This window comes from Notamacropus eugenii, chromosome 6 (assembly GCF_028372415.1).
Source record: "Notamacropus eugenii isolate mMacEug1 chromosome 6, mMacEug1.pri_v2, whole genome shotgun sequence".
In the NCBI taxonomy this organism is placed as follows: domain Eukaryota; kingdom Metazoa; phylum Chordata; class Mammalia; order Diprotodontia; family Macropodidae; genus Notamacropus; species Notamacropus eugenii.
In genome coordinates, this window is record NC_092877.1 from 41002356 (window position 1) to 41028092 (window position 25737).

General features: G+C 43.2%; 1 protein-coding gene across 1 annotated transcript in view; it reads left to right on the forward strand.

The window, feature by feature from the left end:
* The window catches only part of OTOG (otogelin), a 111965-nt gene that overhangs the window by 14982 nt on the left and 71246 nt on the right, over positions 1-25737 (forward strand). The window contains exons 11-22 of the mRNA XM_072621406.1: positions 391-521; positions 1077-1183; positions 1697-1806; positions 3927-4055; positions 4810-4918; positions 6102-6148; positions 6522-6667; positions 16570-16702; positions 19032-19209; positions 20946-21070; positions 21711-21923; positions 23050-23224. Coding sequence (XP_072477507.1) covers positions 391-521; positions 1077-1183; positions 1697-1806; positions 3927-4055; positions 4810-4918; positions 6102-6148; positions 6522-6667; positions 16570-16702; positions 19032-19209; positions 20946-21070; positions 21711-21923; positions 23050-23224 — 1603 coding nt within the window. The remainder of the gene's footprint in view (positions 1-390; positions 522-1076; positions 1184-1696; positions 1807-3926; positions 4056-4809; positions 4919-6101; positions 6149-6521; positions 6668-16569; positions 16703-19031; positions 19210-20945; positions 21071-21710; positions 21924-23049; positions 23225-25737) is intronic.

The following is a 25737-nucleotide window of genomic DNA, read 5'->3' on the forward strand; positions in this document are numbered from 1 at the left end:
TAATCCTCACAACAAATCTGAAAGGTAAATACTGTTATTATCTGAATTTTACAAATGAGGAAGCTGAGACAGAGATAGATTAAATGACTTGTGAAGGATCACACAGCTCCTTATGGATCTAAGGCAGGATTTGAATTCATGTCTTCCTGACTTCAAATACTGTTCTCTACCCACTATATTATTCAAGGCAGACTTCTTAGAAAAAAGACTGTCCAACTAAAAGACCATTGCAATAATCCATTTGTTCTTGAACTCCAACCTGCTTACCTCCTTTTTTTTTTTTAATTTTCTTTTAGTGTTGCTTGATTTCTCTGCTATATTACTGTCTTTTCTTGCTATCCCTTCCTTTTCCTTGGTGGTTATCTCTGGGATGACATTTTTACCCAACAGGAAAACTGACAGAAGATGTGGCTGAGTTTGTGAACAGCTGGCAGGAAGATCCCCCGGATGAGACCCCTGGACCCAATGTCTCATTTCCATCACGCCCTCCATGTTTCCATCAGAGCCCCACTGCTATGCAGGTCTGGGTCCCCCAAGAGTCTGTTCTTCATTCTTACTGTCTCTCCAGGGTTCGACCTTAGTTTCTCCCTCTCAAGGGAGAATGTTGCCAAGAAAAGAAAAGAAAATGAAGGTTTCTTAGCTGGTCCACAGTCTCTATTGTTGAGGTCCCATTTTGGAATGTGGGAGGAGATATGTATGGTGGGCACTTTGTGTAGGAACTTCATGGTTCTGGAGAGGAGGAGTCTGGGAGAAATATGCCTTCTTTTATCCTTTCTTCCTCCTTCCTACCTCTCCCTCCTTCCCCCTTTTCTATCCTTCTCCTTCTTCCTATCCCCCTCTATTTCTCATCTCTTTCCCCCTTCTTATTCTTCCTCCTTTCTTCACCCTCCTTTCTCTCTGTCTCCTTCCTTCTTATTTTCTCCTTTGTCCGTCTGTGGATAATTCAACAGATTCTACTCTGGCCTAGTTAAGGAAAGGAGCTGCACAGAGACAGGTGGTGGGATGAGATGACCCCTTTAAGACCTCTGTGTTCTTCCTTACTTCACCCTCTAGCATCTATGCTGCTTTGTTTCTAGGGGGTGTATGAGCTGTGTGAGACATTGCAGAAACCCCCGTTTGACACCTGCCATGACTACGTCAGCCCCTTGCCCTTCATGGCTAGCTGCACTAGTGACCTCTGCCTGTGAGTGAGTGGTGGTACTCTAAGGAAAGGAATACTCTTGAATGGGGATGGGGTGGGAGTTCCAGCTTGAGGTCTGAGACAGGGCTATCCCCACCCGTAGGATTTAGTCCAGTTCTTAAGCCTGAATTGTCCTGAGTCTTTGAACTTTATGCCTTGCTTATTTTGAAAATATTCTTTTATCTTCCCCATCACCTTGTGGGGTTAGAGTTGAGCTAGAAGGGAAACAGTTTAATGTCCCCCCTTTTTAGATGGGGAAGTAGGGGGAGGAAGGAGGTCACACAAAGTTAGTGGCAGAGGCAGGCCTAGGACCCAGGTGTCCTGATTCTCGATCCAGAGACCCTTCCACTTGTCCTTAACTTTGTTTCCACCCCTGGATGTAAATAAATGAGTCAGAAGGTCAGCCAGGAAAAGGCTCTGGTAGTTCTATATCAGTAAGAATCTCAGATATAGAGGTCAGGATGGAGGGATGGATCCTGTCTATTCTGACTATGATCCTTGGTTTCTCTGATTTAGGTCAGCATCCGAGGATACCACATGGTGCCGGGCACTGACAGAATATGCCCGGGCATGTGCCCATGCTGGGCGCTCCTTGCAGGGCTGGAGAGCCAAGTTCCCACTGTGCGGTAGGCTGAATGAGTTAGTGAAGTCTGCACAAACACCACCGCGGGGAAGGCAAGGCTAACCCTGAAAACCTAAGGGTGCATCCTTGATCTGGGCTCTGAGGAAAGGACCCAAGTTTCGGAGCCTCAGGTCACAGAAATCTGACTTCATTGATAGCTCATTTGTCCAGATTGCGTCATGGCTGGTGTCCTCATGACACAATGGAAAGAACACTGGCTCTGGATCCAAAGGAGCTGGATTCCAATCCTGATTCTGACATTACGTGTATGCCCTTGGACCCTCCCTGGCTTTGGTTTCCTCATCTGTAAAATGAATGGACTTGTTGAGAGGACCCCTGAGATCCCTTCCAGCTCTAGGCCTATAACAACACCAACAAGCTAGTATTTATATATCACTTTACACATTCTCTCATTTTATCTTCACAGAAATGGGAGATAGGTGCTATTATTATCCCCATTTTATAGATAAGAAAACTGAGGCAAGCAGAAGTTAAATGACTTGCCCAGGATCGCAGTGTCTGAGTCCAGATTTGAACTCAGGTCTTCTTGACTCCAGGTCCTATCCCAGGCCTCTATTCACTGTGCCACCCTGATGCCTGATGACCTCTGATCCGTGTCCTTGTACCTGAGGCTGGGGGAGACCAGGGCTGCTTGGGTCATTGTTTAGGAGAGTTATGAATGCGGGCTTGATTCCACTGAATCAGAGGGCCTAATGCCATCACTGGAAGAGAACGTAGGAAATCATATGATTAACCTTCCTCACACTGTATTTAAGGACTGAATTCCAGAGATGTGAAGGGGTTTCCCACAGGTCACAATCACTTGGTGTGAAGCCCTGTTTGGGAAGGCAGCAGAAACAGATACATACAAAGCATACATTGGCATTAAACAAAGCTATTAATTTCCTCACTTGTAGAATGAGTACAATCCTTTCCTTCTCTTCTGACCATTACAGTCTCTGTAAGACTCCAATAACATAATGAACAAGAAAATTGTCTTTTAAGTGGTTAAATATAATCATTATGGTGGGAGGTAAAGTCAAAAAGTATTTGTTATGTGCCTAAGGTTTCCAGTACCGAGCCAAGCACGTTACAAATATTACCTCAATCGAGACTCACAAGAACCCTAACAATGTAAATGTTATCATTATCCCTGTTTTACAGAGGAAGAAAACAAGGCTAAGTGACTTGCCCAAGGTCACAGGAGTAGTAAGTGTCTGAGGCTGGATTTGAACTCAGGTCATCCTAACTCCAGACCTAGCACTCTACCTACTATGCCATCTGGATGCTTATAGAGATTGATATTTATTTGAGTGATACATTTTAAAGATATTGGCAAGCTGGGATGGATCTAGAAATAGTGAGAGGACCAGAGACCTGATGTATGAGGAGAAGATGATCAGACTGGAGATGTTTGGCCTAGAAAAAGGAAGACTCAGTGGGCGAAAGAGTAATGTCTTCACGTATGCAAAGGCTGTTATGTGGAAGAGAGATTCAGCCTGTTCTTGGATCCTGAGGATAGAATGAGGAATAGAGGATGTAAATGGGAGAGAGAGATTTCAGCTCAGTAAGGAAAATTTTCCCAACAATCAGAGCTTTCAAATAATGGGATATTCTGACTTTGGTGGGAGTGAGATTTCCATTCCTTAAGACTTCTTAAGCAGAGACAGGATAAGCAGATATTAGGGGTATATAGAGGAGATTCCTGTATTGGGCACCCTATGATTGAACTAGATATGACCCTAAAGCCTCTCCCATTTCTGAGATCCTATAATTCTGATTTACCCCCTTAAAGTTTTTTTGTTTATCCATGTGTCCAGCTTAGACATGAAAGGAGTCTGATTCTATCTGAGGGCTTCCCTTTGCTGGCTCTGGAAGGCTGGTGGCTGGTACCTGGATCCTCAGACAGATGTTTGATGCAGTTTCTGCAGTGATGTTTAGGGACTCAATCCCACTGCTATCTGGGAGGTGTCAGAGACCAAGATTCCTCCCCTGGAAGGAGCTGGGGATGGGACTTGGGGCGTTAGCAAGAGGAGCCCAAGAGTTATCATGGGGACAGGCCAGATGGGTGGTGAAAAGCTGACCCTGCCTCATGGTTTGTTTTCCTGTCCTCCCTCCTTCTAGCTGTGACCTGCAAGGAGGTGGCCTTCATCTACAATGAATGTATAAACTGCTGTCCAGTATCTTGCCAGCCCAGGACCCCTTGCATCAACAGTGAGATTGCCTGTGTAGATGGCTGCTATTGCCCTGAGGGTAATGTTGGGGGGAGGAAATAGTTACCCTAGGAGATTTAATGTCAGAGCTAATGAACTGGGAGTAATTGATGCGTGGCCCTGAGACCATGCTGTGAGATTCACTAAGATTTATAATTTGATTCAGGAATTCTGGTGTGGGAAAGACAGGGACTGAATATTTGCTCACATTCACAAACGCACTAATTCAGTTTGTTCACTTAATCATTCACTAATTCATAAATTTGCTCCCTTATTCATAATACACTAATTCACTCACTAAATAATTCATTCACTTACTCATTAATTTGTTTATTCTCTGTCATTCAATAAACCACTTCTTTCATGCCCTGCACACACACACACACACACACACACACACACACACACACAGAGAAAGAAAGAGAGACCCACACAATTTAATATAAGATCTCTGCCTTCATGGAACCTACAGTTTGATTAGGAAACCATGTGAAACCACATGAAAAGACATTGATAGTGCAAGGCATATATGATAAATACCTAATGAGAGGTATAGATGAGTGTACACATTTTGCTTTCAAAGGAAGGAGAGATCATTGTGTAGCTAGTGGTAAGACAAAGTTTCATAAAGAAATAGATTAAGACTGTAAGGGATCGGAAGGCAGTCACATTGTGGAGGGTGCTAAATTCCAGGTCTGAAAAGTTCAATTCCTCATGTCAACAGTGGGGGACCTATTAAAGATTTTTGAGTAAGACAATATTGAAATCATAACTGGATTTTACTTGATTCCCAGGTCTAATCTTTGAAGATGGGGGCTGTATGGAGCCTGCTGAATGTCCCTGTGAATTCCATGGGAGTTTGTATCCAACAGGCTCTGTGGTGAATGATGATTGCAACACATGGTTGGTGCCCGTTGCGGGAAAGGGTTTAAAGCTGGGCATCCCTACACAACCAGGCTCTGTGGGGCCACTCAGGAGAGATGTAGAGAGGCTAGTGATCCTAATTAGATGTGGTTATAGAAAAGATGGAGTTTAGTCCATGGGGAGATAGTGCATGGAGGGGATTCCCATTTCCTGATAGGCTGATGGGAAGTAGAGGTGCCCCTACACCCTGATATCTTAGTACCACAGAAAACCAGAACTTCAAGGGTTTCTAGTGGTCCTCTAGTCCAACCCCTTCATTTTGCAGATGGGGAAACTGAGGACCAGAGAAGGAAAGTGATTTGCCCACGGTCCCATATTGAGTTAGTTACTGTGCTGTAGTCACAGCTCTCCCCAAAGTTTCTTTCAGCCCCACTTCTGGAGCATTTGAGCCCCACACAGACTAAGGCCAAGTTTTCTTGGTTCCCCTTCCTGGGTTGTGTTCTGAGCTACTTGGGACAAATTCTTTCCCAAGGCTTTCCCCCTCCTTCTCTCCCCAAGCCTTGGAAATAGCCTGCTTAGAGGCACTGGGCAAATAGGCACTTAGTGAATCCAGAGAGGCCACCAAAGAACAAAATACACTCAAAAAAGAAAACTATAAAACGACACTAAAGAGAAAAAGGTTAAAGGGACCAGAGGGTGTCTTAACCTCCCCCAATCCCGGATCTCCTCTAGTGGGAAGGAGAGGACATAGATGGGAAGGGAGAGGCTGTTATGGGAGAAGAGTGTTGTGTTTATTGGGTCATTCCTAGTCCCTGGTATGATATTCTTTGCTTTGGTGGTAGAGGATGGGGTGGGATGGGGAAGATTTCTTTGCCCTAGATACAGTGGAAAGATGATTGACTGAGGAGTTAGAGGCTCTGGCTTCAAATTCTACCTTTGACACTCACTTTTGGTGGGCCCTTGGGTGACTAGATTACTTTTACCAGTCTTCCTTTCATTGTTTCTAAAAGAATCCCTAGGTCTGCGATGCCAGGATTGATGGGCCTTCTTGGGAAGAGCAGAGGTAGATCTAGATAAAGTTGCTGTTCAGTCTGTAGGGACAAGCTAAGTTTGGGAACAGAGGGCAGATAGAGAGAACCAATCCCCTTCCTTGTCATTGGGAATTTGGTTGTACCTGGGCCTGGTATAACATGACCTCTGAAATGTCACCTCTCTCTTTCAGCACATGCAGAGGGGGAAAATGGATGTGCAGTGCTTCAGCCTGCCCAGGTATCTTGTGGCCTGGGAAGTGTGTGTCTTAGCTTCATGCTCTCAAACTGAGGATGGGGTGTGATGTGGTCCATAGAAACAGCTCTCTAGGGTCATGCTAGACTGAACTGTTTAATTTTGGAGCCATCATACATCAGAGTCAGGTTGATGTTTCCCCTCCCCTCAGAATGTTCCCCCCTCTTGAGGTTAAACTTGTGTCTCTTGCATCCGATCAAAGACTCAAGGACAGGGTCTAGGTTTCTCCCTCAAACTCTCATCCTCCATGGGTGGAAGGCTGCATCCCCTCCCTCACATCTTGGCTTCTAGCACACCAGGATCGCTAGGCTGGGGAGCAGTTCTTATGTAGGGTGTGACAGGCTCCCTGCTCTTTCAGCGGAGTGCTCTGTGACTGGAGACATCCATTTCACGACTTTTGATGGACGCCGGTACACATTTCCTGCCACGTGCCAGTACATTTTAGCCAAGAGCCGCTCTTCAGGCACCTTCACAGTGACAATACAGAATGCCCCGTGTGGTCCGGTAAGATTTCTGCTACAATGGTCAATACAAGTCCATGGGGGCAGCAGATAAGAATTGGAGATTGCCTACAAGTGAGCCACAGACAAATCAGTGGGGAAAAAAAAAACTCCTTAGGGTGAAAGATAACCCCGCCCCCTCCACCCCACTCCATCGCTTCCCTCACAGTCTCTGGGGGACATTGAATTATAAACTTGAGATAATCAGAGAACCACTCAGTATAAAATCAGATGTTTCTAATTACGGGTATTCAGCACAGGGTGAAGTAATCAAGAAAGGCTTTATGGAGGAGGTGAGACTTAGACTGTACCTCTGAGGATAAACAGGTAAGATTTAGATGGATGGATAAGAGGATTGTTAGGCATGGTAATCAAAATGACCAAAGGACGGGAGATAGGAATAAACTAGGTAAATTCAGGGACCACTCAAAAGGCCCTATTAACTAGAGTGGAGGGTAGCAATGAGAGCTATGTCTGTTCAGGAGCCCTCCATCACATCCCTGACAGGTCACCAAATCTCCATTGGGAGACCTGCCTTTCAGCTTATTTTACTGTTGGATACTAATCATTAGAAAAGCACCAAAGCATAAGTTTAATTCCAAACTGATGCTTACTAGGTACGTGACCCTGGTCAAGTCATTTAATCTCTATCTGCTTTAATTCTCTCCTCTGTAAAAATGGGGATAATAAAAGGACTTACCTCTAAGTATTGTTGTGTGAAGATAAAATCAGGTAAAATTTGTAAAGTATTTTACAAACATTTATTACAGCATCATATAAATGCTAGCTATTATTTTTATTTGCATCAAACTGAAATCTGCCCTTCTATAGTTTCTAGCCATTGCTCCTAATTCTTCCCTTTAGGTCTGGGGAGAACATATCTAATCCTTCTTCCTTTATTTACTCAAAGATATTAATCAATATTCCCCTGCCTAAATTTTCTCTTCTTCAGCTAAACATTTCCTTGAATCAGTATACTTGTTGAATCATTTCAAGTCTCTTATTTATTTTGGTCTCCCTCTTCTGGATATTCCATGGATTATAAATGTTTTTCCCCAAATGTGATGCCCAGAACTGAGCTCCAGATAGAGTCTGGCCAGGGCAGAAGAGAGTGGCACTATTTCCTCCCTCCTCAGGATGCTAAAGTCTTAATTTATGAAGCTTGAGATGGAGTCATTCCATTGTGTATCACTTATTAGCATACAAGCTCCTGAGCAGTTCCCAGTCACAGAAACGATGGAATAGACACTTGTCAGCTCCTCTCTAGAGAAGGCACCTGCCCCCATGTTAGGCTACTGGGCAGGCTTAGACTAATTGGAATGTCAGCAGTCTGACCTCAAGCTGTCAGAATGAGTGGATAACTGAAGCATTTAATTGAATATTTCAGAGAGTCGGGTGTTTGGGTCCTGTCAGAAGGGGAGGGTCAGCTATTATGAGCTTGGGGGCAATATCATACAAGGTGATTTGCAGATTTTTTTACTTGATTATGCATATTTATTGCAAGGGTTTTTCTTTTCTTCCTTTTTTAATTTAGTGGGATAAGTGAGAGGGAAAGAAAATTCATTTTTATTCATTGAAAAAATTAAATTAAAATTAAAATAAGGGGTTGATGGTGACAGTGTGTGGTTGGTGGAAATAGAAAGGAGGACTGCTTTGGAGGCAGCTCAGCAGAGTAGAAGGGAGCTGATGATGTTTCTAAGTTGTTTTCAGGTGGGGATTCAGGTTTTGTTTGTGTTTTGGAGTTTGTGTTTTGTACTCTGGGTATTGTTTAGGTCAGTGGTTCTAGGGGGTCCCCTGGTAATGCTTTCCTGTCTTCCCTAAGGGTTTGGTTAGAACGTAGTCCCTTAAATAATATTATCTTGGGGTCATTTTCCTAAACCTTTCAGCAGAAACAGGGATATCTCCTCTCCGGGAGATACATTTGAGTCTGCCCTCCAATTGGGGAATAACATTAGTGTACATGCATGTAATATGGAGGCTAGTCAGGGTTCTACTACACTCCAGATGGGTGAATGCCCTGAGGGATTGTGGTGGTATATGTCTGGAGACCAATACTCTGAGACTGGTAATCACTCTCTTGGGCTGTATAGGCAGCAAGACCCATTGAGTAAGGTCTAAAGTGAGTCAATGTTGCCTAGAGCAGCAAATAGTAACTCTACTCAGAGGACCTAGAGGTTCAAATCTCTGTTTGACACATAGTATGCGAGTGACTGTGGGAAAGTCATATGATCTCTCTGAACCTTGGTGTCTTCATCTACAAAATGAGGGGATGCAATAGATGACTTGTAAGGCCCCTAATATCTTTAAAGCAATGATGTTATGAATTTGATATTGGTTATCTAAGAGATATTTGATCCGTTCTTTTTCAGAATCCCAGCAGTCACTGAGGAAAGATCCTCTTCTTTCTTCCCCAAGATGAAGGGTTTCTTCCTCTTTTCTCATATTTCCCTCCACTTCCTTGGGAAGGGGGGAACTCAGAGTGACCTTGTTACTGACCTTTCCAGTGGGGAGGAACCTGGAGGGGCTAAGCAGCTCAAGGGCAGTATTTCAGGGGTTACTTCTCCAAACTGTTTCAAAAGAAGGAAAGAAACGTCTCCTTTCCTGGAGATGAAGCTTCACTTTCAACATCCAACAGGAAAACTCTCTTCCCTTGGAAAAGGTGGGAGTGGGCCATAGTCATCCATGGTGCAATGAGTAAATCTCTGTACTTGGAGTCAGGAAATCTGAGCTCTGACACATACTAGCTGTATGACCCTGGGCAAGTCACTTAACCTCTCTGGTCCTCAGTTTCTCCATCAGTAAAGGAGGCAGTTGGACTCAATGACCTGTAATATGTCTGTCATCTTTAAAGCTATGAGCCTGATTTCCATGGGAGATTATCCTATGATTTCTACTTGACCATTCCCCTCTCTCCCCACCATAGCTGAGCAGGGAAATGGGGAAGAGGGACCAGAAAGGCTGATGGTCTAGGTGTGAGCCTATGAAAAGGTAAGGTCAGAGATTGCTATTAGGGGTCAGTCAGTCAAAAAGTACTCATTAAGTGCCTACTATGTACCAGGCCCTGCACTAAGTGCTAGGGATACAAAGAAGGGCAAAAGATAGTCCCTGCTCTCAAGGAGATCACAGTCTAATGGATCCTCTTGAGAAGCTTAAAGTACTTTCACTTGTGAATGTGCTTCTTGCTGCATCTCAGTAGTAAGGAGAGGGGAAGGGAAGGCTCTGCTTATCCTACCCATTTCATGAATGACAATACTGAGTTCTAGAGGGTACTTTGCTTATAGTCTCACAGTGAGTGGGCAGCCAAAGTGGAAAGGGAGCCTAGTCATCCTGTCTCTTGCTCTAATGCTCTGTCTACTGGGTTATTTCATTTCCCTGGAGGATTTCTCATTCCATATCATTCCATGTCATCAGCTGCCAACTGAGCCCCTTGAGAGACAGTGTGGGGTAGTAGTAGAGTACAGGATTGGAGTCATGAGACCTCAGTGTGAATCCTGCCTTAGACACTTATTAGCTGTTCAATCATAGACAAGCTACTCTCTCTGTGCTTCAGTTCTTTTCAGTGGAAAATGGGCATCATAAGACTTTCTCCCTCCTTCCCTGAGTCATTGTAGTGAAAGACACTTTGTAAATCTCAAAGCAAAACGTGAGAAATGTGAGCTAGTAATAAACATTCATAAGACGACTGTGATATGCATGGTACTGTGCCAGATGGGGCTACAGATGAAAGGGCTATTTGTCAGGGGAGATGCTTTATTTAATAAAAGGGGTCCCAGGCATCAAGGGTGGTGAAATGTCATTGTGACCTTTCAGCAAAACATTTTGTAAGTGAGTACAAATGAAATAAGCAATTCTCATGCCCAGGCTTTAGGGTGAAGGAGGGGATTCCTTCATCACTAATTTACAATATGCTCCCTTCTTGCCTTTACCCCAGGCTTTAGGTCTGAAGGTGGTCTCGAAGTATCTGGCTTTAAAATGTCCCCAAGAAATCACCACACTAGCCCTTGTGGGGGAAGATGTCAGAGCTGAGCTGTTTATTCATAGTGGTATATGGATCTCCAGCTCGCAGTCTGTCAGTAAGAATTCATTAATGAATTAATTAAATTAAATTAAAGAATTCATTCACTGTGGAGTCAGACACTGTGTTTAAGCATTGGGGGTACAAAAGGTCAAAAACAGAGCCTGCCCTCAAGGAACTTACATTATAATTGAGTGAGATGATATATGAACAATATGTACAAGACACATAGAGAGCAGATGCAAGATAACCTCAGAGGGGAAGATCCTTGCTGAGGGTGGCTCTTGAGGTATCTTGAAGGAAGAGTTGAAAGTGAAGAGAGAGTGCTTTCCAGGCATGAGGAGCAGTCAGGGCAAAGGCACGAAGGCTGGACATGAAGTGTAGACCAGTGTAGATGGAATGGAGAGCATGTGGAGTATATGATGACTGGAAGGTTAGGAAGGGACTAGGAAGAATTTTAAATACCAAAGAAAGGATGTTATATTTGATCCTGAAGGTAATAGGGGTCATTGGAGTTTATTTAGTAGGAGGAATTTATAGAATATGGTTAAGACATATGGTTTAGGAAAATTATTTATTTTTATTTTTTATTTTTATTTTTTTAATTAAATTTATTTATTTAACTTTTAACATTCATTTTCACAAAATTTTGGGTTACAAATTTTCTCCCCTTTTATCCCCTCCCCACCCCAAACACCAAGCATTCTAATTGCCCCTATGACCAATCTGCTCTCTCTTCTATCATCCCTCTCTGCCCTTGTCTCCATCTTCTCTTTTGTCCTGTAGGGCCAGATAGCTTTCTATACCCCTTTACCTGTATTTCTTATTTCCTAGTGGCAAGAACATTACTCGACAGTTGATCCTAACACTTTGAGTTCCAACTTCTTTACCTCCCTCCCTCTCCACCCCTTCCCTTTGGAAGGCAAGCAATTCAATATAGGCCAAATCTGTGTAGTTTTGCAAATGACTTCCATAATAGTTGTGTTGTATAGGACTAACTATATTTCCCTCCATCCTATCCTGTCCCCCATTACTTCTATTCTCTTTTGATCCTATCCCTCCCCATGAGTGTCGACCTCAAATTGCACTCTCTTCCCCATGCCCTCCCTTCTATCATCCCCCCACCCTGCTTGTCCCTTTATCCCCCACTTTCCTGTATTGTGAGATAGGTTTTCCTACCAAAATGAGTGTGCATTTTATTCTTTCCTTTAGTGGAATGTGATGAGAGTAGACTTCATGTTTTTCTCTCACCTCCCCTCTTTATCCCTCCACTAATGAGTCTTTTGCTTGCCTCTTTTATGAGAGATAATTTGCCCCATTCAATTTCTCCCTTTCTCCTCCCAATATATTTCTCTCTCACTGCTTCATTTTTTAAAGATATGATCCCATCCTCTTCAATTCACTCTGTGCACTCTGTCTCTATGTATGTGTGCGTGTGTGCATGTGTGTGTGTGTGTACTCCCACCCAGTACCCAGATACTGAAAAGTTTCAAGAGTTACAAATATTGTCTTTCCATGTAGGAATGTAAACAGTTCATCTTTAGTAAGTCCCTTATGACTTCTCTTTGCTGTTCACCTTTTCATGGTTCTCTTCATTCTTGTGTTTCAAAGTCAAATTTTCTTTTCAGCTCTGGTCTTTTCATCAAGAATACTTGAAAATCCTCTATTTCATTGAAAGACCAATTTTTCCCCTGAAGTATTATACTCAGTTTTGCTGGGTAGGTGATTCTTGGTTTTAGTCCTAGTTCCTTTGACTTCTGGAATATCCTATTCCATGCCCTTCGATCCCTTAATGTAGAGGCTGCTAGATCTTGTGTTATCCTGAATTGAATTGTTTCTTTCTAGCTGCTTGTAATATTTTCTCCTTGACCTGGGAACTCTGGAATTTGGCCACAATGTTCCTAGGAGTTTCTCTTTTTGGATCTCTTTCAGGCGGTGTTCTGTGGATTCCTTGAATATTTATTTTGCCCTCTGGTTCTAGAATCTCAGGGCAGTTTTCCTTGATAATTTCATGAAAGATGATGTCTAGGCTCTTCTTTTGATCATGGCTTTCAGGTAGTCCCATAATTTTTGAATTGTCTCTCCTGGATCTATTTTCCAGGTCAGTTGTTTTTCCAATGAGATATTTCACATTATCTTCCATTTTTCCATTCTTCTCTCTTTGTTCTGTGATTTCTTGGTTTTGCATAAAGTCATTAGCCTCCATCTGTTCCATTCTAATTTTGAAAGAACTATTTTCTTCAGTGAGCTTTTGAATCTCCTTTTCCATTTGGCTAATTCTGCTTTTTAAAGCATTCTTCTCCTCATTGGCTTTTTGAACCTCTTTTGCCCAGTTGAGTTAGCCTGTTTTTCAAGGTGTTAATTTCTTCAACATTTTTTTGGGTCTCCTTTAGCAGGGAGCTGATCTGCTGTTCATGCTTTGACTTCATGTCTCTCATTTCTCTTCCCAGCTTTTCCTCTACCTGTCTAACTTGATTTTCAAAATTCTTTTTGAGCTCTTCCATGGCCTGAGCCCATTGGGTGGGCTGGGACACAGAAGCCTTGATTTCTGTGTCTTTGCCTGATGGTAAGCATTGTTCTTCCTCATCAGAAAGGAAGGGAGGAAATGTCTGTTCACCAAGAAAGTAGCCTTCTATAGTCTTATTTCTTTTCCCTTTTCTGGGCATTTTCCCAGCCAGTGATTGACCTCTGAATATTCTCCTCACACTCACCTAGCCTCCTGATCCTCCCAGCCAGCGTTTGGGGTCTGAGCTTCAAATGCTGCTTCCAGCCTTAGGGCTTTTGGCGGGGGCAGGGCTGCTATTCAGTGTGAGATTAAGTTCAGGTGGTCAGGTCGGGGCAGGGCCGCCTCTCAGGCTCAGTTCCCTCAGGGGGTTTATGCACAGACCTTCCACAATGGATCCAGGCTCCTGCCCCCTTGGGGAGTCCCTGTCTGCAGCCGCCTCTCAGCTTCTACCCCCGGGGGCGGGGCTGAGTTATGGGGGCACCCCACTCCCCTCTCAACCTGCCAAAGAGACTCTCTCACCGACCCCCGTCACCTGTGGGTGGAGGTACTTGTGTGGCCGCTGGAGATCCCATCCCTGAAGCCCGCTCGGATCTTTTCCTCTCGGTGCCACGGCCGCGGCAGGGCTGCACTCAGCTCCCAGTCCTGGCGCCCAGTCCGCAGCGCGAAGGACCCTCCGCGAGAGGTTTGCAGGTCTCTCCAGAACAGAAATCTCCCTCGCTCAAATGTTCCGTGGCCTCTGGGTGCAGAATTCACCGTGAGTTACTTCCCTGTAGCCGTTCTATGGGTTGTGGGTTCAGAGCTATGTGTATGTGCGTCTTTCTACTCCGCCATCTTGGCTCCCGGAAAATTATTTTAGCAACAGAGAAGAAGGTGGATTGCAGTGGGAAGACATTTGAAGGAGGGAGACCAAGTAGAAGACTCTGGCAAAAGTCCAGGTGAGAAATGATGAGTAGTGCACTTGGACTGAATGGAATCATTTACACTTCTGCCCCTAGACGCCTTTGTGATTAAGTGTATGAATTTGTAAGCCAGCCAGCTGGAGTTGGGTCTGTGATGTGTGACTGGCTACCAGGCATGTGACTAGTTAGGTCTGACCTTGGCCTCCATACCTAGGAGTTCTATTTGAATTAAATTAAATCAGGTACATCCACATTTTCAGTAGGGGCTATGTGATAATCAATCAATCAACCAGTATTTATTAAATGCCTAGTATGTGCTAAGGATATGAAGATAAAAAATGATCCCCTCCCCCTCCCATGTAGACTTATGAATTTAATAGCATATATTCAGCCTCAATTAGGATTACTAGTTGAATCAACTGTGATAACATGACATAGCCTCGTATACAGTAATGGTGGCAGGCAAATGATTAAGCCCTCCTTGCTTGGTTTGTGTAAATTAGATGAGTAAGCAGAGATAGAGACTTGATCAATGATTTCATTGACATTGAACAAGCATCCTCTGCTGTTGCAGGTTGGCATCTTCTCTGTAACTTGTAGTCCTAGAGAGGTATTCAGGGCAAAGATATCAAGCACCAGATCCACATCATAGGGCACGCATGGGGGCATGAAGCCCAGAATTCTCCAGAGTGCAGCCCAAACTAGATCAAAATGTGGTTCCTATCTGATTGTGATGTGTCTATATAAAGACAAACGTATATATACACACATGCATGTACACATATGTATAATACACATATGTGTGTAACATGTGTGGTTACTGTAATACCCTTCCTTTGCATTTGAATCTGATACCAGTGAGCATTGAGTTAGAGCACTGAAAGTCTGAGCTATCTGCCAGTGTCCCACAGCCAGCTTGTGTCAAAGGTAATGCTTGAACCAGATCACCCTGTCTCCAAGGTTGGTTCTCTACCAGATCAGCTGACTGCTGGATCCATTATGCTTAGCTCTTGTTCTCTCTGTCTGAAAGCATGCGTGCGTGCGCACGCGCACACAGACACACATACACCTAGAAAAGCTTCTCTTGGAGGCTTTGAGATTTGTCCTAAATGAGTCAGAGAGAATATTCCCACCTCTGAGTTGTTGGAAGGTCAGGCTAGAGGTTGACTCTAAGGAAGGGGCTGGGAGAAGCAGTTCTTTTTAAAACTAGATTGGGAGTCAGGAGATTTGAGGTTTGATCCCAGCTGGACTATTTGCTAGTCAAGCAAAGTCTTGGCAAATCTTTCTTCACTCTTTGGGTCTCAGTTTCTTCATATGTTTAATTATAGGACCACACTAGATGATTTCTAAAGTCCTTTCTTGGTACTGATCTGCCATCTATCTATGTAATTTTTGAGGGGAAATAGTCTTCTTCTACCTTTCTAGTGTTCTTACATCTTATTCCTTGGCACATACTCTTTGATCCAATGATGATAGCTTCCTAGTTGTTCCACAAACAATACATTCCATTTCATAGCTCCAGGCATTTTTTCTGGCTATCCCCAGTGTCTGGAACACTTTCCCTCCTCTATTTCAGCTAATGACATCTCCAGCTTCCTTTAAGAGCCAAGTAAAATCCTGGGAAGCCTTGCCTAACACCTCTTAATTCCAATGCCTTCTCTCTGATAATTATGTCCTATTTATCCTGTATATATCTTGCTTTGTATGTATTTGCTTACTTGTTTCTCTCCTTAGATTAGAAGCTCCTTGAGGGCAGGGACTGTCTTTTTCCTCTTTTTGTATCTCCAGCACTTAGCACAGTGCCTAGCACATGATTAATAAATGTGCTAATTAATTAATAGATGATTAATAAACGTGATTTATTGATTTTTTGATTAATATGTGAGTTCATTTGCGTAAGGTATTCCCCCTTGAGAAAATTCTCTCCACTGTTGAAGATTGGCATGTGCTCTGCAATTTAGAATCTTAAAGAGTTGTCTAGACCATTGAGAAGTTATATGACTTGCCCTAGGTCACACAGTCAATGGCTATCAGAGGCAGTACCTGAATCCAGGTCTTCTTGACTCTAAGGTCAACTCTCTATACACCATGATCATAAATGCCTTTCACTGATATATTTCACCATTTTGTTTCTGGCTAGTGGGGTTTGGGATCTTGTGTCTTCTGGCATCCTGTGAAGAAATGACTCTTTGTGTTGGGAGTTGTGTGGTTATGACTTCATATCTCGTATATGTGTGGTGATAATAGCTAGAAGGTCCATTAAGGGAATACACAATCCCAGTCCTGTGTCCACTAAAGAGGCATGCATGCTGAGGCTAAATGTGAACTAACAGTAATAAGGATATACAAGGAATCTCCATCTGCAACAGCTTGAGGTTAGAAGGAGAAAACCTAGATAGGGCTGAAATCCACTGAGTGAACTGATTCCTTTTGCTCCTGGCTTCTATGTAACTGGTCCTCTGACCCCTTCTTGTTTTTGTTTCCAGAACCAGGATGGGGCCTGTATCCAGTCAGTGACTGTGATTCTGAACCAGACACCACGGAAACAGGTGACTCTGACTCAGGCAGGAGATGTCCTCATGTCTGGTCAGTACAAGGTCACCCTGCCTTATACGGATGGTAAGATGGGGAAGGGCAGGTGGTAAGTGCTAGGTACCCTAGATTTCTTAGACTCTATTGGAGCTGTTAGTCACCATTGCATACCTTTAGACATAGGAGTTAGTACCCGTGCCAATGGGAATATAGTATGTATGTCTCAGTGATGGGGTGATTGTGCTTGGAACCCAATTCCAAGATCACATTTCTCCCTAGCTTCAAAATACTATTCCTGATAGTTTTCTCTGCAGTCCAAGGACATTTGTTGTGTTAGTTCTTCATTTTCAAAGAAGACCATGACATCAGAGAAATGATGACATGACTTGCACTTAACTTCGTTTTGAGTGGGGGAGGGTTGTGCATGGTCACCAGTCTCACTTTCTCCTCCTAAGCCATCTAGATCCAGTGATCAGATATTCACCAGGATGACTGGAGATGGCCCATGATGCAGTGGGAGACCTTGGTCTTTTCAAGTACTCACTTAGAGGGATGTAATGCCCTTTGAGTGAACAGACTCTTTAAGAAGTAGTCAGGGAATGGTCCTTTTAATGATCAAAAGAAAAAAATAACTAAATCACAGAAGTAGGGATAGAGAAACTCTTATTATTGGTAATCATTTTATGCCAGCAATTAAATGGAGCTTGGGCAGGGACCTATTGTTGTCCAACCTATGACCTTCAGAGTGCACTGGGTTTAAGGTTTTGGGAATGACAAGGAAGGAAGGAAGGAAGGAAAGAAAGAAGGAAGGACATCTAGCCAGTATACTCCAAAGAAAGGGGAGAGGGGACAGAAGGGAAAGGATGAGCTGGGTTGCCCAGCTAGCTGGATCCCCACTCAGGCAACTTGGTCTACTCACAGGTTGCGTTCATCCTTCATTTTTGAAGAAACCATGACTTCAGAGAAATGATGACATGACTTGCACTTGACTTTGTCAAGGAGGAAGTGAGGGAGGGCTGTGCAAGGTCACCAGACACTATGACACCTAGCAATAATTGATGAGTGGGCCCAGTAAGACAAACTACCTTTCCTCACAATTACTCATGAGTAGACCCTAGTAAAACAAACTCTCTTTCCCCATCACAAGAACAAGCTGAGCCCTGAAGAAATTCTCTTGTAAAAATAGGGTTATCTTGTAACTACGGAATTATCATGTATTGATTCCCAAAGTTATTATATTCAATCCAGAGGTCAAACTATGGTCATCAACTCTCAAAACTATCTTGCTACAGATGTAACAGATCAAAAACACACCTCTTAAGAAATCCCTTCCCCTGGTTTCTAGTAATGGATGGTGCCAGTGACCAAGGTTGTAAGTTATCACCTAATTGGCACATCTGCTAGATAATCCACCACTTTTCCTACACAAGTTTTAACATCATTCTTGTTAAGTTGCAAGTTCCTTAAGGAGCTCTCCCCATCCTATTGGCATTACAATAAACCTTTGCCAACCTGACTTGAAGAATGCTTGAATCCATGAATTTGTTCCAGACGAACCTCTCCTGTACTTGAGGGGTCCCTGGACCCCTTAAACCCCATCACCAGTATGTGATGTGGATGTTAACTCTGCCCATAGAATCCCAGATTTGGAAGGAGTCCCTTCCAAACCATCCAAACAAACCAAGGTGTCCCTCAGAAACCATCTAGTCCAACTCAGCTTTGACCAAGAATATCCTCTACTACATCCCAGGTAATCCCTGGTCATTTAACTTCTGTCTAAGTAGACAGGGACTTCCCAGATACCAGACCTATTACAGGATTATTCTCTATTCCTGAAACAGTGTTATTAGAGTATAAGTGAGCACTGAACTTGGAATAGGAGGATCTGGATTCAAATATCAGCTGTGTGACCATGGAAGTGTCATCTCACTCCTCTGAACCTTCATTTTCTCCTTTATAAAATGGGGACAATAATATTTGTACTAGGGCTTTGGGGAGAATAAAACAACTTTTAGAGTAATTTGCAACTGTGTAATATAATGTGTGTGTTCTGATCATATCAATGGAAGTATTATAATGGGGTTATTTCTTTCACTTTATGAGTTTAATTAATTCCCTAATAGTTTTATTTTTCTTCTGGATGAGGAAACTGGGGCATAGAAGAATTCCAATAGCAGGTGCTTCAGTAGGATGATTCCCACTATCAGTATTAAAGTGGGGTTATGCCCAATACCATTGTAACAGAGTTATCATTATACCCTAGTATTGGTACTGGAATGGGTTTATTTCTGTGCTCTACCAAACCACCCTGGGGCTTAGGATTTGGGCAGGGGGAAGTCTTGTAGTAGGTGGGGGAGGGTGCTAGCCATACTCACTGAAGCCCTCTTTCCACCCCGACCACCATTGCTTCTCCCAGATGCCTTTGAAATCCGGAAGTTGTCATCCGTGTTTCTTCGAGTGAGGACCTCAGTTGGAGTGCAGGTGCTGTATGACCGGGAGGGGCTGCGTCTCTATATCCAGGTGGACCAACGATGGAAGGATGACACCGTGGGGCTCTGTGGGACCTTCAATGGGAACATGCAGGATGATTTCTTGTAGGCAATGATCCTATAGGGTTGGGGAGGGGAACAGGGGAGAAAGTGGGTACAATTTGTGGGGAGGGATAGGGATATCAGGGCTGCCTAAGATAACAGGAAGCTCTCTCTACCCCCAAATATCTTCCCACAGCCCAACATGGTGCCTGAAATGCCACCATTAGAGCTTCATCCTTTTGCAGTCATTCAGGCAGAAACTTTTCAATCCCTGAATATTTCCTAATATTACCTTTAAATATTTAAACATTCCCAAGTATTAAGGCTGATGGTTCAATATAATTAGTAATCACTGTCTTCTCAGTGGGACTTGTTGACAGGCAAATGGGATCTGTCTCAGGAATAGATTGAATGTGAGGAGTGCCTTGAGGGTGATACAGAATTTGGAGGGGTAAGGGATGCCTAGGAAGCTAGAAACTAAGAGGATTTGGCTGAAAATGTACCTCCCTACCCTGCTCTTGGCAATCTGGGGGCTCAATACCCAGCTCTTCTGTTTCATTCTCCCCCTCACTCCTCACCTCCTCCTCACCAGTTCTCTCCTCTGCAAAGGAAAGGGGAATTTTTGATAGTGACTACTTCCTCATCTAGAAAGTCAGAGCCTATTATGTTATGGTTGAAACTCAGAGAAAAGAGCTTATTATAAAAATCATTACAGCTACTTTCTGTTCAGAAAAAAGGAAATGAAAGTCAAAGGTTTCCCAACCAATCCATTAGACCAAGAAGAAGTGGGAACTTTAAGCAGCAATGAAATGTGGGGCTGGCCACAGGATTTCAGAGTCATAGGGGAGCTCACACGTAGATAGTGATCTCCTGGTCCTGCTTTCCTCATTCTTTATCCATCCATCTAACCATGCATAAATGAAATAACCCTTCTATGGCATCCCCTAAGTGGTTACCCACTCAGCCTCTGCTTGAAGGGAGGCAGCACAGAATAGTGGATAAAGCACCAGACCTGAGAGTCAGAATGACCCATGTTTAACTTCCCACCTCAGATGCTTGATAGCTGTGGAGCCCTGACTGAGTCTCTGTACTTCAGTTTTTTTCCTCTGTTAAATGAAGGGTTTGGTTTCAATGACCTCTAAGGTCCCTTCCCATTCTAAATGGATGACCCTGTGTTGTATGTCCTCCACTGAAGACAAACCTACTACCTCTTGAGGCAACTGTTGCCATTTCTTGGTTAACTCTGATTGTTAGGGAGGCTTTTCTAACATCAAGTCTAAATCTGCCACTCAGTTTCTGTCCATTTGTGCCCTCTGGGGACAAATAGAATAATTCCAAAACCCTTTCCAAGTGAATGTCCTTCAAATACATAAAAGACCCCTTGTCTCATCCAATTCCACCAAGTCTTTACCAGTCTACATATCTATCCCCAGTTCCTGCCATTAGTTCTTTTATGGTAGGCATAGTCCCTAGCGCTTCCACCACTCTAAATTTCCTTTTCTCAGTGTTTTCCACATGGTCAGTGCCCTCCCTAAAATATGGTGCCCAAGCTGAGCACAGTACTATGGATGTGACCAGGACAGAGGACAGTGGAACAAATGTCCCTCTCCTCTGCACAGTCTTGCTCTTAATTAGATTTATGATCACATAAGCCTAAGACCAAAGTCTGCTGGGCTCTTCTCCCTCCATGGAGAATCAAGAGAATTCTGGGTAGGAGGAGTCCTGAAACCAGGCTTTGTATCATGGCATACTTGTGTATGACTATGCATATGCAACACCTATTCCTTGGCTCTCCACAGGTCCCCTGTGGGTGTTCCAGAGAGCACCCCACATCTCTTTGGCAATTCTTGGAAAACCCTATCAGCCTGCTCCCCAGGCATCTCCAGTGCCCCACTGGATCCCTGTGATGTACACCTGCAGGCTGGTGAGTGAGATCATTTGGGGTTCAGCAGTGCTTGAAGACTGCGCAGAGGTTCAGTGAGAGGCAGTTGGAATGGGAGGTTTGTGATACGGCCAGGGGGGTAGGGAAATTGTGGCTTGCAGGAGGTAGGGGGAAAGAAGATCTGGCAAAGATGAGGGCAAGAAGAAGTAAAGAGAGGGTAGGCAAGAGATGGAGGGCAGATGATAAAGATAAAAGCTAGGTAGGGACTAGACACAGCTATCCCATAAACAGTGAGGGACAACCCAGAGATTAGGGAAGCAAAATAACTTGGCTGATGATCAGGAGTAGGGGGTGGGATTGGACTATATACTATGGGGGTTACTGGTATCTTAGGAATGGAGTATAGTAGATGTGGATAGGTGCTAGAAATGGTTCTAGGGCTAATATCAAGGTAATGTGGTTTGCTGGACTGGGAACCAGAAGACCTGGGCTCTGGTCCTGGCTCTTCTTTCTGCCCCTGGGCAAGTCCTTCTCCTCTGTGACCCACCATTTAGTCCTCTACAAAATGAGAGGGTAAGAGGTAAGAGTATCATGGTCTCTGCAGTTCTCCTGAGCTCTAATGTTCTTTGGTTCTGTGGTGAGGCCATAGACTCCAGAATCCCTCCCTATTGTGTTCCCCTAGCATCCTATGCGGCTGAGGCATGCAGCGTGCTCACCAAGGACCTGTTTGCACCCTGCTCTCCTTATCTGAGCCCCATCCCCTACTATGAACAGTGCCGCAAGGACGCCTGCAGGTGTGGACACATGTGCATGTGCTCCACGCTGGCCCACTACACCCATCTGTGTCGCCGTCACGGAGTTACCATTGACTTTCGTACCCAGCTCCCAGACTGTGGTGAGTAAACCCTGTGTGTGACCAAGCTCTGTGCTTGCATGGGGTATGTTTGTGTATTGTTTGTATGTATGGCCAGGCATCCCAGGGGGCTGGGGTCACTCCAGGGGCCATCATGATTTGATGTTCCTCATTCTCTTACCTCCCCTAGGCCATCCTAGCAAGCATGTTTATCTCAATGAAATCGGTTTAAAGTGACTATCGGAGGTAACCTTGAAGGGGAAAAGCTGTTCCACACAGGCAGCCTGAGAAGAAAATGAAAAATGTAGCCTGTCAAAACACCCACACTCAGATGATGGATACTCTTTCCATTCCAGACCTCACAACTGCTCTTTCTTGTTCTGACTGTAATGTCAACACCTAAGAAAGTGGGAGGGCGGCAGCAGAAAAAGCCTATCTATTTTACTGTCCCTACCCCCTTCTGTACTATCCCTGTGTGTTCCTGGGCTGGTCATTAAAACTTTGCCTCAGGTTCCTCATCTGTAAAATGAGGCTGATAATAGCACCCAACTCAAAAGATTATTGTGAGGATCAAGTAAGATACAATGTTAAGTACTTTCCAACCATAAAGCAGTATACTACTACTACTGCTGCTACTATTACTGCTACTGCTACTACTACTACTACTAGTACTACTACTACTATTACTGCTGCTGCTGCTGTTGCTGCTACATGAGGTTGTTGTTGTTTATCCTTCATTTTTGAAAAAGTGATGACTTGTGAGTGAATTGGATTTAAGTGAGGCAGAGTTTATCAAAGTTGTCAGCTTTACTCTCTTTTCCTGAGTCATCAAAGTCCAGTAGCAGGGCAAAAGTCAAGAAGACTGGCAATGGCCCAGGATGCAGTGGATGACCTTGGTATCTTCGATGTCTTCTTCAGCTGCCTTCATGGCCATTGAAGTAAATTGTTCTCATTCACCCATTCTTCCAGGGAAAATCTCCACATGCTTGGGGTAGACATCCCCCTAACTCACTGTTATTATTCTCTGTGGGGTTAGCCCACTTGTTTTTCCTTGTTCAGTGCCTCACCCATTCCATCTGCTCAAAGGGGAACTGTGCATCCAGTCAGGGGTGGGGCACATTGAGACTACCTTTCCTGATCTGTGACTGACTACCTTTCTTTCCTGTAGCACTGTCCTGTGAAGCCACTAAGGAATATAGCCCTTGTGTGGCAACCTGTGGGCAAACCTGCCAGGCCCTGGCAATGCAAGAAAGCTGTAGTGATGAAGAGGACCACTGTATAGAGGGCTGTGCCTGCCCTCCTGGCACCTACTTGGACAGCAAGGCAGAGAGATGTGTCCCCAGGTAGGGAGATCCTCAGACTCCAGCATAGCCTCTTACCCCCTCCTCCCCAACAAACCAGAAATTCAGATTTTGCTGCTTCTTAGTTGTTTCTTAGAAGTAAGTCTTGCCCAGATACTTTCCTTTCCATTTTTATACTATAAGTAAAGACCCTCATTACTGAGGGGGAGAGGAGTCAACTTCCTCATTGGAATTATGGAGATATGGCTTATATATATTACCAGCTTCCCATGATAATAACCATAATAATTCCTAGCATTTATACAGTGCTTTAAGGTTTACAAGTATTTTGCCTATATCGTCTCTTCTGATCCTCACAAATAATCATGTAAGGTAGGTGTTATTATCCCTATTTTACAGCCGAGGAAACTGAGTCTGAGAGAAATTAAGTGACCTGCTTAGGGTCACACATTTAGTGAGAGATAGGTATTAAACCTTGGTCTTCTTGACTCCAGGTCCTGACAATCTATGGACTAGTTGTCTGCAATACCTTCAACAGATATCTGTTTTCACCACTGTCCCTAACATTTTCATAATATATAGGCTCTTAAACACCAATTGTATAGGTATGTCTCTAACGCTCAACTGGAAATGCTTCATTGATCTATTATTAGCCAAATCCAACAACTGATTCTTAACTATTATCTTCTTTGACCCCACTGGCCACATTTGGGGCCAACCATTTGGATTCAATTGAATAGATAATTATTAAATACAAACATGAAATTAATCCATGATCAATCAACAAATGCCAGGCACCATAGAATACAAAGAATAAAATAATCTCTATTTTCAAGGAAGTAGTCTTCTGTCTTTGTCTGAGTCTGGCATAAAGGGCATTCCACAGTCCACGATTTTCTTATTTCTAAATCTCTACCTTCCTGAAACTTATACACCAGCCAACCTGACTTACTTTACAGCCTCTTGAACATATTAAATATTTTCCTATCTCCACGCTTTTGCTTCCATCATTCCCCCTCCTTGGAGTACTTTCTATTTCTCCTCTACATAGCTACATCTTGACTATACTCTAAAACTTAAATTCCTTTTTCTCTATGAAATCATTGCAAGCTATTCTAGCTCACAGAATCCTAGAATCCAAGAAGAGAGTTGGAAGAGATCTCAGAGGTTGTCTAGTATGAGTCATATCTTCATAATATCTGCAATAAGTGATTATCCATTTGTTTCCCAGTATAGCCCATTCCACTAACACACAAGCCTCCCTGTAGCTTCCACTCATTGGTTCTAGTTCTACACTCTGGGAATGAACTGAGTAACTGCAATTCTTCCAAATGACATCCTTAAAATAGCCAAGATCATTACCACATTACTTTGCTAAGTTTCTCTTTTCTGGGTTAAACATCCCCACTTCCCTCAATCCATTCTTGGTAGGCTATGACATACTGGTTTCAAGTCCCATAATGCTATTCTCTCCTAGACACATTTAAGCTTGTCAACATCCTTCCTACAATGTGGCATCCAGAGCTGGACTCAGTATTTCACATCATTCCACATGTTGCTGAATAGGGCAGAGCTTATGTATATGTCATACATAAGGAACTGTATATATATATATATGTACACACACATACATACACATGCTATTTGTATATTTATATTTACTGTGTCTTGAATATATTGAATGTTTTCCTACCTCCACATTTTTGCATCCATCATTCCTCCTCCCTGGAGTACCTTTCATCTCTCCTCTACATGGTCAAATCCTGACTATCCTTCAAAACTCAAATTCCTTTCTTCTCTATGAAATCATCCCAAGCTACTCTAGATCACAGAATCATAGAATCCAAGAATACAGTATATACATACACACACTATATATTATACATACATACATATGTATATATGTGTATATACATAGATACATATATGTATATATATATGTACACACAGATACATATATAGATGTATACATATCTATCTATATATATGAGAAATATTTTTAGCTACCTTGCCATATTGTTGAGTAATAGCTTATAGTATACGGTATGCTGGCAAAAGTTTAACAACCAGTTCTCTGAAAATGCAAGAAATACTTGTAAGTTTAATCTGCAGTTTTAAAATTTTCTCCATCACTTTCTTAAGTTTGGTGTTGGAACTCTAGACAACACAATAAATCAAGCCCTGTTTTGTAGCATTTGCCAGTTTCTTAAGTAGAAATGCTCATATCAAAAATTTAATAGGCTCTTGTGAGTCAGTATGAGCTAACTCCAATCCTCCTGCTTATGTTCCACTAAAACCTTTAGATCTTTCTCTTATGGACTTGTGTCTATACATGTTTTCACATCCACTTCTATTGCTGTATTAAAAAATGAAACATCCCTTGTCTCTAAGTAGCAAATATTCTACTGGAGGGATGCAATACATACACAGATAAGTAAGTACAAGGTTACTTATGAGGGAGAGACCACAATAATTGAATTGGCGAAAATGTCACAGAGAAGATGACTCCTGGAGGAATACATGCCAGGCATAGAAGACAGTTTGTATAAAGACAT